The sequence below is a fragment of the Drosophila mojavensis genome, unplaced genomic scaffold (genome assembly GCF_018153725.1).
Source record: "Drosophila mojavensis isolate 15081-1352.22 unplaced genomic scaffold, ASM1815372v1 contig_19, whole genome shotgun sequence".
Classification (NCBI taxonomy): Eukaryota; Metazoa; Arthropoda; class Insecta; order Diptera; family Drosophilidae; genus Drosophila; species Drosophila mojavensis.
This window is the reverse complement of record NW_025318726.1, coordinates 4566163-4578688: the sequence shown is the minus strand read 5'-3', so window position 1 is coordinate 4578688 and position 12526 is coordinate 4566163. Positions and strand designations below refer to the sequence as shown.

General features: G+C 40.9%; 3 protein-coding genes across 5 annotated transcripts; 2 read left to right on the top strand and 1 right to left on the bottom strand.

Annotated features, from left to right (window-relative positions):
* Positions 1–196: 196 nt before the first annotated feature.
* On the top strand, positions 197–2979 carry LOC6572074 (xylulose kinase). Its single transcript, XM_001998190.4, has 6 exons — positions 197–477; positions 878–999; positions 1063–1890; positions 1971–2192; positions 2256–2445; positions 2505–2979. The coding sequence occupies exons 1-6, from the start codon at positions 415–417 to the stop codon at positions 2739–2741; spliced, it is 1662 nt and encodes a 553-aa protein (XP_001998226.1). The 5' UTR covers positions 197–414; the 3' UTR covers positions 2742–2979.
* Positions 2903–5880, bottom strand: LOC6572075 (splicing factor 3A subunit 1). Its single transcript, XM_001998191.4, has 7 exons — positions 5668–5880; positions 5399–5563; positions 5167–5338; positions 3642–5110; positions 3403–3581; positions 3173–3343; positions 2903–3104 (listed from the first exon to the last, which is right to left on the bottom strand). The coding sequence occupies exons 1-7, from the start codon at positions 5774–5776 to the stop codon at positions 3003–3005; spliced, it is 2367 nt and encodes a 788-aa protein (XP_001998227.1). The 5' UTR covers positions 5777–5880; the 3' UTR covers positions 2903–3002.
* Positions 5881–7635: 1755 nt separating this feature from the next.
* LOC6572076 (peroxidasin homolog pxn-2) lies at positions 7636–12291 on the top strand. Of its 3 annotated transcripts, XM_001998192.4 has the most exons (12): positions 7636–7728; positions 7808–7966; positions 8644–8752; positions 8943–9273; positions 9346–9541; positions 9613–9791; positions 9857–10425; positions 10767–10914; positions 11064–11231; positions 11546–11663; positions 11731–11893; positions 12109–12291. In XM_001998192.4, exons 2-12 carry the CDS (start codon positions 7867–7869, stop codon positions 12140–12142), a joined length of 2115 nt encoding a protein of 704 aa, XP_001998228.2. In that variant the 5' UTR covers positions 7636–7728; positions 7808–7866; the 3' UTR covers positions 12143–12291. The 3 variants fall into 3 exon arrangements, with proteins under 3 accessions (XP_001998228.2, XP_032586704.1, XP_015021676.1); XM_015166190.3 differs by having other exon boundaries at positions 7655–7966; XM_032730813.2 differs by lacking the exons at positions 11731–11893; positions 12109–12291 and having other exon boundaries at positions 7652–7966; positions 11064–11230; positions 11544–11612.
* Positions 12292–12526: the final 235 nt, after the last annotated feature.

Genomic DNA, 12526 nt, shown 5'->3' with positions numbered 1-12526 from the left:
AATCTATTAGCTTGCTACACAATATTTTAAGTAGTACAATCAATGGTTATATGAAAAACGTTCAACGTATTGTTTTAATACCATCTACGAAAAAAAAAAATTAAATGAATATATTTGATTTTTTCGTAAGTTTGATTACACGAAGACCTCATAAATTAGTTGATAGAATATCACTAACGCTAAATATGTGTGGGTTGTGTGTTTTTAAAGACAAGGTGGCAATCCTAACAGCGAATGAATATTTTAGCTCACGTTAACGCCAGCACTTGATACGTTTGATTTGCTGCTTCAAAACCGTCAATGATAGTTTATTAGCAAAAGCGAAGGTGTTCATAACTGAACGATACAATTGATTATATACTAAGTGAGCTGCTGACCTTTCGACAAGTGGATCTAATAAGACACACTCCAAGAATGCCGCAAGAGGAGCAGGATGCTAAACAAACCTTTCTGGGGTTTGACTTGAGCACGCAGAAGGTAACGAGTAAACAATAGTTGATTTATAGCTTACATATTGTTTACTGGCTTGCTTGACTTTGACAAGTCCACCTCAGTTTTAAGGTGATAGCGCTGTTCGGTGATGGCCCAAAGACAAAAAGGTTATTGTGAAAGGTCAAATGCCAAACTTGGCATTAGTTGTTATCAATGAGAAATCAGTATGTTCTTATCGCTCAATGTGAGCATTCTTTATATTAAAATGCGTATTTATAAAGTTATTTGCATATGCATGCCAACTCAACATTTTACCTACATAACTGTTTTGACATGACGCAAGCATTTACAGTTAATTACCCTTCGGGTTGTCCTCTGCCAATGTTTGATCGTTAATTTTGAGGTGTGTCTGCCGCACTGACAATGACAATTTTGCTTGTTTCAGTTAAAGGCCATCCTTTTGAATTCAGAACTGAACGTTGTTGCCACAGCTGAGGTTAAATTCGATAGCGACTTACCGGAGTTTCGAACCATAGGTGGGGCCAACCCAGGCCCCAATAAATTCGAGTAAGTCAAACCCTAATGAACTCAAAGAACTCTCTGTGGCTAACGAAAGTCTAAATGTTTTAGATACTTTGTTCAGCCGGTGATGTGGGTTAAGGCAATGGACATTGTCTTGGATCGTTTAGTGATGCAGGAGGCAGACTTAAGCACTGTCGTCGCCATTAGTGGATCTGCTCAACAGCACGGCTCTCTTTACTGGTCCAAGCACGGGATTGCGGCTCTACAAAACTTAGATGCCGATAAGTTTTTGCATTCGCAAATCGACGACTCAGCGTTTGTCGTTAACCGAACGCCTATATGGATGGATGCGTCTACATTGAAGCAATGCTTTGAAATGGAGACGGCTATTGGTGGGCATACCGAAATGGTTCAGAAGACGGGCTCCAAGTGCTACGCGCGCTTCACGGGACCACAAATTCGCAAAATTTACCAGCAACGCACACATGCATATGAGGACGCACGGCGTATTTCGTTAGTCAGCAGTTTTCTGGCCTCGCTGTTTCTGGGAAAAGTGGCGTCCATTGACTACGCCGACGGCTCCGGCATGAATCTGTTGGATATTCGTAATAAGACGTGGTCAAAAACGTGTCTCAATGCTTGCGCGCCTGATCTGGAGGATCGCCTCGGGGAACCAGTCAGTGGATTTTCCATTCTTGGCAATGTGAGCGACTACTTCGTGCAGCGCTTTTGCTTTCCACCCACATGCAAAGTGGTTGCGTGTACGGGAGACAATCCGTCTGCTCTGGCCGGAATGCTTGTCGACAAGAACTGGCTGAGTATTTCGCTGGGAACTAGTGATACGCTTATGATGACCTTAGACGAACCCCCCAATCTGGAAGAGGGACACGTCCTATGCCACCCGACTGAATCTCATGAATATATGGGTCTTTTGTGGTAGGTAAACAACGATCGTTTAAAGGCTTATATCAGCCGTACATCAGAGTTTGCACAGATCACTAAAAATTGTTTCATAGTTTTAGAAATGGATCACTCGTTCGCGAAGCGTTTAACAAATCTGAGGCTGATAACAACTGGGAAACATTTAATGAACTGCTAGACTCGACGCCACGAGGCAATTTCGGAAATATGGCACTGCACTTCAATGAAATGGAGATCATACCAAAGGCCAAAGGAACGCTGCGCTGGAACAAGGATATGAACGGCAGTTCGCACGATGCAGCAAAGGGTGTTCTCAAGTGAGTGCAAAGAAGGAAACAATTTGGGTGGCAGAATTGAAGCTACTATTGGGTCATTTACAGATTCAGCTCGCCGCAAATTGAAATTCGTGCTTTAGTCGAGGGTCAAATGCTGCATCATCGAGCTATTGCGGAGGATATGGGCTTCCACTTTGGCAGCCAGACTAATATCCTTGTTACTGGCGGTGCATCCGTCAACAAGTCCATATTACAAGTCATTGCCGATGTCTTCAGTGCACCAGTTTACACACAAGTAAATTAGAATTCACATTGCTTGAAATCGTATTTTTACGTTTGCTGCTTTGTTTTCAGAATGAAAGCGAGGCAGCCCTGCTAGGTGCCGCATATCGGGCAGCCTATGCGTACCATCTGCATCACAATAGCAACACGGAGTCTATCAAAAGCTATCGCGACTACATCCTGGGCCAGACCCCAAACCATTTAAAGCTTGTTTGCGAACCTAATAAGGATAGTGGGTCCATCTACACGCCCATGCTGCAGAGGTATAGGGACATGGCTCACATCCTAGAGAGCCAATTAACTCATTAAACCAATTCACAAGAAACGATGACCACGAACTCAACAAATGGTCGTCCCCTCTTGGTACTTTGCGTCCCACGATTTAGATGTCTGTCAAGTTTCTCAAATCCACATTCCAGTCTTCATTTTTTATGACGTCATATAAGACTAAAGTGCAATTAACAAAAAAATTTCTCTGTGATTAACCATTTTTATATTGATCGATTAAGATTTCACAAAAATTAAAGTTTTACATATGCAAAATGTATTCTAGTATCGGGCGCAAGCTGCTTACTTTTTCCGTCCGCCGCGCTCCTTGACCTGCAGATGCACCGTAGTGCCGCTTAGCAAGTTGTAGAATGCCATGGTATTGCTATCCTTAAAGAACATACCCTGCAAGATAGAAATGCAATCTGGGATTACGGCATTTTGTCAGAGCTAAACATGCAAATCACGCTTACCTCGTAGAATATTTTTTGTTTTGCAGGTGGCATTCCCGTTTCGTCCTGCAACTTGGATTTAAGATTCGCAATGGGATCAGTAAGCGCAAGGGTAATAGCAATCATCTGCCCATTTAGCTTCCATTCCGATTTGTCCGTGCTCGGCACTTGCACCTGTATGGTCACAGGACTCTGAAACCGCAGAATTGAAATAAATATCGATCCACAGTGAGATATACGATGTAACTAACCTTGTGCTGGGCTATGAATTCTGCTTCGGGTATTAAATTATCCTCGGAGCGCATCTTCTTAGTAGGCGGCTCCTCCTCAATAGGCATCAATTCCACTGGTGGCGCAGGGGAAATCTGCTGTGGATTGTTGCCGGGTGGCATGCCCATGTACCCACTAGAGCCACCGCCATAAGGTGTCGCTAAAACAGAAAAAGGATGTTCAATTAGATTTATCATTAAATTAAAAATGTATTACATACGTATCATAGGCGGTCTCTGCATCATCATAACTGGATTAGAGGACTGAGACATGCCATGTGGCTGCTGCTGATGGTGTTGATGGAGCGACGGCGGCTGTTGCTGCGATTGATGATGATGGTGCTGAGCGTGGTGGTGCGGCATGCCACCTTGATGATGCTGGGCCTGGCTGTGCTGATGACTGCTGCTGTGCTGGTTTTTAGTAGGTGGCTGCGGTGGCGCAGACAGCGTCGCTTTGTTGCCCACAGGCTTCGGACCGATTTTTTCCTTCTCTTCGTCATGCAGCAGACCTTTGACTTTATGGATTTGATGTATTTGATCTTCGAGTGTTATATTGGCACGGGCTGCCCGTGTTGCCGCCTCCACACTGGACGTGTGGCCATCCCAAGTAACGCGGTCGTCCTTCTTGGTTTCCTCTTCCCCAAGCTTCTTTCCGATAACGGTTTCCTCGTCACCTACGCCGAAAATGTCGGTACGGCGCTCCGCCAATTGTTTCAAACTGGCCTCGATGGCCGTTCCCGCTGCGAATACATTGTCTTGGTTGATCTTCTCCACGGTGTGCTTGTCCCGTTGCTCGACCCAGCGTGGATCCAAGAGACCAATACGCATATGCTCTGACACCTTGGAAGCCGGAATCTTCTCGCCCGTAATCGGAGATATAAGATACTCGTCTGTCGGCGCTTGCACCGGCTTCGCCTGTGCCGCCTTTGGATCGTATTTCTTGACCACGACCTTGTCGTGGGTAGGGGGCAACATCGGCGCAACTGCCGGCTGCATTTTTGTAGTGGGCGTATCCTCATCACTAGAGGCCTCGTCCATGTCTTGAACCTGAGTGTTGTCGCGGTTTGTGCTCACTGGCTGTCCATAAGCTGTGGCGTTCTTCATTTGTATGCCCACCCGATTTTCCATTTGCGATAGCTTAACACCACTGTCCATATGACTAATCAGTGGAGAGTCTTCCTCTTCATCAGACTCGATTTGCATTTCTATGTCGCCTTCTTCCTCCATTAATCGTTCTTCCATCAGCACACGAGCACCAACTTCGTCGGGATTTGTTGGCGGTGGGAAGTTTCCGCTCTCAAAAGGCTGATAGTCTACCGTTTCCACTACGACGAAATCATGCCAGTCGATCTGCGCGTAGGCGACACGTTCACGTTCTACTTTTTCCTCTTCCCGGCGCCGCTGTGCCTCCTGATGTCGCTGCCAATTGGCTCGATATTTGACCTGCTCCAGCACTTGGACCATACTTGCCCGACCGGGAGCACTCTCCGCACGCAGCTTGGCCAGTAGATCTTTTGGTGGAATCAGTACCTTGGTGTACTGCTCCAATAGCTTCGTAAAATATTGAAAAAGCGAGTGCTGGGGTCGGAGGAAATCAAATTGAAAATTTCGCTGCTCCCTGCTCATTAGATTGGTGAGAAACTGTCGTCCATTTCGGGCCACAAACTGAGCTGTTAACTTGACGATGTCTCTGCAAGATTAGAATTATAGTATATATATTCAATGATGTATTATAAATAACCTTACAAGTCTAGTGCGGAAATCGATGGAGGATCAGCGATGAATTCGAACTCGGGTGGCGGCTCCTTTGGTACGAACTGCTGTTCCACCACCTGCTTTAAGAGCTCCTGCTGCCGTTGCTGCGCTGCACTCGTCACGGCCAACTGTTTTATGCCGCTTACAGCCGAGCTGCTGTTATCTATTTGAACAGAGATAAATTTGCAATAAAAGTATACTTTTATTTAACTTAAATAGTTACCATTGCCCTCGCGAAATTCATTAACCTTGTGCCGGTAATACGCATGGTATGGGTCTCCTCCGTTCAAGAAGTTAAATTTCGGATTGCCAAGCTCATTTTGCCGGATGCGGGCCTCAAACTCCGGTCCATTCCGCGCAACGAAGCTAGCGGTCTTGTCAACAATATCTATTTAGTTAATTATTATTCATTGAGTCTATAGAAAACCTAATTAATGTTGCTAAATAATAAATAATAAAAATATATTGATTGAATGCTTTGTAAAAGGATGCTTCTAACTTCCGGCGGCGGGTATATGATGCCAATGATGGGCCCGGACATCGGCTTGGATTGCTCATTATAGAATTGCTCATTGGCGTTATCCGATTCTAGTAGAGGCATTTTTAATTACTCTTGCCTCAAATTTATTTAATAATTGAAGTTGAAATTGATAATAAACACACAATTTTCACACTGCTGAATTTAAGTATGACCGCAGCAATATACGCCTAAATACCAAAAATGCTGAAAAAATACTTAAGCACGAATAGAAAATACTAGTTAATTTTAATTATTTTTGTATTATCTATTTTTTATTATTTACATTTACTTTGATACAAGTTTTAAGGTCTGTTGGTTTTTTATTTTTAATGCGATAAATAATACGATTAAATTACAAGAATTACCTTACATTACATTGAATGTAATTGATTGATTAATAATTCTTTAGCTCTTTCTTCTGAAAGATTTAACTTTATGCGTGTCTATTACTAATGATTGATAAATGGCCAAATTTATATGTAAATCTAAAAGACGATATCTCTGTTGAATAATTTAATGATAAGACAAAATGTTCGCGCACTGATTTTGGTAACATTGTTTTATTTATTAATAAGTTGTAATCAACCCACAGAACTTAGAAAAAACAAAAAATAATAATAAGAAATGTGAATAAGTCTGCATTTTTATATTGAATAAATATGACAGACTAAAGCCCCTATGAATCTATAATATACATAATAATTTAAATTTTTAGTATGTTATATTTTTTATTTTTACATGATAGACTGATAAAACAGCAGTAGCTTTAAAACAAACTCAAATAGTTAGATACTGTAGATATTGTCTTATCCAAAAAATAGAGACAACAGTTTGAATCCTAACTATAAAACGCACGTGCCCAGTGCACGTTGGTCAATAATTGAGATATTTTTAAAGCATTTCATTTTAATGAATTATTTTCTACAGTCGCGCTTGTTGCATTGGTAATATCAAAAAGCTGTCAAAAATTTTTGCATATCAGGTTATGCACTTGATCAATTACACAATTACACAATTGCATTATGTAAATATGTACATATGTACTTTATATGTACATATGTATATGTTTATATGTACGTATATTACTAACTCATTAGTGAAGTCTTTGTTGATCTTTGTTACGCATCTTTTGAAGGAGTAATTTGCATTGCTCACTATGTGTGTACATGCATATGTACATATATGTATGTGTGTAAATATGTATATACAAATGCATGCATTCATTTACATATGTATGTATGTACATTGAAGTATACATGACAGAATATTTGTACACATGTACGTACGTTTAGCTTTGTAATAGCATGTAAATCGTATAGATATATTGTATATTATATGATTTTGATCAGAATTTGAACGTTTGAAAGTCCAAAACAAAGAAGATGGAACAATCATAATATGAATAATACGAACATATGTATGTAAAGGCGTGCGTATGTGATGAGGAATCAAAACAAAATCGAAACCTTAATATTTTCCGCTTCGACTTATAAATACCCTATTCAGGAAAGTAGAAGATGGATCTAAAGATTTCTTACGATAATTCAAATAGCAAATTGGTAATTTATGAAAAAAGAAAAAGCCGCAAATATTGTATTGACTGTATTGATGAGATTAAACAATCAAATTATCTGCTAAATCAGTGTGTTGACACCTTAAAAAACCAGTATGTGCCGACCAGAATGTTACGCAGCATGCAATATTTGTTTAGAAATAAGTTTATAAAGTTCATTTATTCAAATATTGATAGGTACTAGTATCCAAATCGAATCGAGTATAGAGTAGAGGGTATTTCAAAATTAGCTTAGAGCTTAACTGTTTTGTGCTCCTCTCCGAGAGGCCACAAGACCGACGTTTCAGCTGCGCTCATTCTGATAATGACAAAGCGGAGCTCTGCTCTGCTCAGCTCAGCTCAGCTTCGAAGTGTGTTGCGATTTGCATTTCAATTCAGTAATGTCCGAATCGTTATAGAGCTGGCACTACTCGACTGTGTGACTACTGCGAAGATTAATAATTTCTTATCAATAACCCGTGTAATGAGTACAATTGCCTGTTATATTTTGTTTGTTTGGGCATAGAAATAAATAAATCGAATCTTGTTTACGTATTCAGCTTCTGAGAACGTCGTCACATTGTGAAAAACCCAACATTAAGGCACAAAGAAATTGAAAATGAAGCGAAATACCTACCTCTGGCTGCTCAATCTCCTAATATTATCGGCTTCATCCCCCGGGTCCGGCTACAGCGCTAACGTGCTAGCGTTCCAACAATGTAAGTGTAATCTCTTAGCGTGATGCAATGGAACATTAGTCAAGTATTAAATAAGCTAAGTATAGCAAATGTATTTTTGTAGCACAGTAAGTTCAACTTGCGATTTGTTTATCCTGAGCCCAGAAAATGTTGTTTTTGAAATACCTGACTTACGCTATAAACATGGCATTCAAACGGATATATGTACATACATATCTACATACACACATACTTGTGTACATATATTCATACCCTGAAAATTCCATTGCGAGTCGACGACAATAAGCAATAACAAAATTTCTATTCAGTTAGGGAAGAAGAGGAAGCGCATTCACAAAGTGATTGCGCGTGTGATTTTCTGTATGAATGTAGATAGGAACTAGAATGATGGGAAGGTGCTCGTCCCTGTGTTGATGGACTCACTAATTATGTCTAATTATGGGCTTAATTTACATTTATATTGTATGTATGTAAATATTTCATTTGGCCAAATTTCCCAGTGACCAATAAATGAAAGTTCATGAAAAGTCTCATTAGAAATAATATACAATATACAATATATACATATGTATATAAGTACCATAATTTGCATTAAAAGAGTTTACCTTACCTGTTTAATTGGCTTGTATTAATAGGACTTAATAGAGAATGTTAATAATCATAACAGTAATCAAATGTTTATTTAATTTAACTTGCAGCCGATATTAGTTTACGGAAGGATGTGAGGGATTACCTCAATGCTATATCACCGGCCGAATGGACAGAATTTCTAGCCTCTGGTGTTGATTCAATAAACAGACAAAAAAGGTTGCGTATTGCAATTAATGGAATGGTTTGAATTTAGGCATACAAAATATCACATATTATTCAAAACAATCCTTAATATGATATTTGGCTCTTGAAAGTACCCACATTTAATTGCCTGTGCAGTACAGTCTTACCATTGGGACCTAAAGCTTGAATTAACTAAAGAACTTTCGAAATACATTGCATCTAGGCTGGAGGACACTCTCTTAAACTCCGACATCACAGTTAAAAATGGCACTCTCTCACACACCCAGTTGCTGGACACTCTACCGAATGAACAGTCAAAGCTCGACAGTGAAATCGCCCTTAAAATCCTAAAGGGTAGTCTGTTCATGTACAACAGCAAGTGCCTGCCCAGAGGCATCAGCGGAGACGAGTGCCGGACGTTCCTGGCGACGAAGCCACTGCCCGAAGGAAGCGCCCTGAGCGTCGAGTGCAAGCGGCTACTGAACAGCCCGCGCACGGGTCACCACGCCTTTAGGCGCCTGCTCCCACGCCACTACAAGGATGGCTTCCATGAGGCGAGTATTGCAGAAATATAAAATTAAAATGTAAACTTTTGACGATAATTAAAATGTTGTTTGCCTTTGCAGATGTTTGGAGAGGATAAATTACCTGGGGCCTGGGCTATAAGCATGGCGCTGTATGATCGGGAGAGTGACGCTCGGCCCAGAACTGGTCCAAGAAGAACCCCTAGCGCTGACGACAGTGAGCACTCCAATCTAGTTCTTGTCCAGTTTGCGCAGTTTGTGGAGCACGACATGAGCAAGCCCGTTTCCCAGTCGATGAGTAAGAAACCCTATTCCGGAAACCGGAGAACAGACTCGCAGTACAAATGCTTATCTCTCTTAACACTCCAGGCAATGGATATTCAATTGAATGCTGCAATCGAAACCAGAACAACCTACAGCCCCGCTTCCACCATCCACTGTGCGCGCCGATTCTCTACAATGACAAAAACAACTGGCCCAATTGCCTAAACTATGTGAGAAGCGCGCTTGCTGTGGGCGAGAGGTGCACCTTTGGGGCTGCCGAACAGGTAGGCGTACTTGTTCCCTTAGAGATCCGTACCTGGACTAATACGCATCCTCCCAACAAACATAGCTGAACCAAGCTACAGGTAGCCTGGATCTGTCTCAGCTCTATGGCATCACTGACGTCGCCGAGCGCAAAATGCGAACGTTGACTAACGGCGCCCTGAAGTCCACCTCGAACGAGAACCTGTTGCCAATGTCGCCGGACGATGAGGATCACAGATTTTGCGCTTGGGACATCAGTGCCAATGCGACGACTTGCTTCATTGCGGGCGACTCACGTGTCAACAGCAGTCCCCTCTCCATTCTGATCTACACGATCTTCATGAGGAACCACAACCGCATTGCTGCGGATCTGCTATCCCGGCACAAGAACTGGAGCGATGAGCAGCTATTCCAGGCAGCCAAGGCCGTAAATATCGACATTTATCGGCGCATCGTTGTGAGGGAGTGGCTAGTCGAGGTACTGGGCAATGAGGCGGCCGCTGAGGTGCTTGCCACGCCCCCAGCATCAGCTGACGAGAGACTCTCGGAGGTGTCCAATGAGTTCGCAGTGGCTGCCATTCGTTTCTATTTCTCAATGCTTCCCAATGTACTCCACAACTTGGCCGCCACGAACGAAGTTATCTCATCTAATAAGTAAGACAGTCTAATAATCTTTGAAAATATTCCTTACAGTTTTATAGATGTTCGCGGAGTGAATGCTGTACATTGATTTCATATAATATTCATAAAGATATATGTATATTCTTCATTGAATACCATAGAACTTGCAAAATTTACAATTGAATTGGTACAGACTTTTTCTGAAGATAATCAATTATACCATCTAATGCTTCACATACTAACCTTCAAGGTATACACATGTCCGCAATCACATATCATTTCGAATAAGTTTTGTTTTCTTACAAACCCACAGTTTTTGCTTCGTTAATGAGTGTTATCCGATTTAAAAGTTTTTATTTGCAATTTTCTTTTAGCAATATTCTTCCGCTTACAAATCTTTTTGAGCTGAAAAATGAAATATACAGACCCCAACTACAATATACTTCCAAGAAACTGAACGAAATATTGCTGAGTCTGCTGCATGAGCGAGCAATGAAAATGGATCCCTTCTACGTGGGCGCTGTAAGTATATCTAACAATCAAATATAACGCAAGTAGGACAGTTCCACATGATCGAAATAACTGCTCTGCAGAGTATATCCTTGTCGGTCACTTTGGAGTAGTTATCTTACCCTTGAACGGAGGATAAACATTATTAATCTTCATTGCAGATTGTGTGGCATGAGCCGACAAAGCCAACGCATGCCGATGTTTTAGCATTTGACATTCAAAGAGGACGGGACCATGGACTACAACCTTATTACAAGTACTTGGAAGTATGCGGCAATAAGAAAAACATTGCGGGTTGGGAAGATTTTGAAGCCGTCATCCCAAAAAAGGCGAGTGAATGACTAAGCTAAGAATAGTCTCGGTCATATATGCATTCTCCAATGATGCTTATGGTTTGATCTTCAGGAAACACACACTTTCTCTGCATGCTTACTTTCAAATGCAGGCTTTTTGAATTCAATTAAGATAATTTGTGTTTGAATTGCTAGTTCTGATAATGGAGCAACTATCAAATAGAAGTTCATTACGAAGCTACAAACTAGAATCATGTGGGAATGTTATAGATTGTTTTCAAGGGCATGTCCACTATGTTTGCTACCCTCAATTAATTTTCTCATATAAATTTGATTAACCACAATTTTAGATCGTAGATAAACTAAGGAGTGTATACCGAAGCTGGAGAGATGTGGATCTTTTAATTGGAGGAATTTCAGAGCAGACTGTTGACGGAACTGTAGGGCCAACCTTTAAGTGTATTCTGGGTAAGAAAAGCAATGATAACGATAGCAAATGTACTTTGAAACCATTGACCGAATCCAAATCTTTTAGCTGAGCAATTCTCGAAAATACATCAGCGTCATCAGCAGCGGAAATGGCTAACTGACGACACTCTGCTGAGGGCGTACAGTTCCATAAACGGAACGAAGCTGTTGTGCCTGAACTCTGATATGGTGTCTGTGCCCCAAAATATATTCCGACTGCAGTCCAACAGGTGAGTGCTACCACATCTACAACTCTTGCACAATACCAACGCAAGTCACAGCTCACATGTCGGCGAGAGTCGCTATCAAAAGTGACAAGACGGCAGGCAGTGAGTCACAATGCAGTGAAAAAGTTGATTTGTTTTTAATATAAGGTTCTGGACTCAAACGATAAGCGGTCCATTGTAATTACATTCGTTCAATTGTTGACTACTTTAATTTGCAGCAATTCCCTGGTCAAATGTAACGATATTGTGTGACTGACTGGAGAGGTGCAAGTCCAAATATAAATCCAATTTAAACCAAGACGAATTTCGATGATGTTCCTAAGTACCAGCCATAACTCATCATACTGAACTAATTGTTAAATACTAGATATATATTGAATAAATCTTATAAATCCACAGAAGCCTTTTTGTGTTCATAATACTATATATGTTCCTGTAGCTATATTTTAATATGTTATCAATGCTTACTCAACATTTTTATCTATCTATATACTTCAATTCAAATTTCGCCGCTCGACATATATGTATGTAAAGTATATCTCTCTTTTTGATTATAATATGTATACATGCACAAAAAGAATTTCGGCTAATTCACGAAGTGAAAGAGCATATTAGTTTTATAGAACTCTGTCTGGC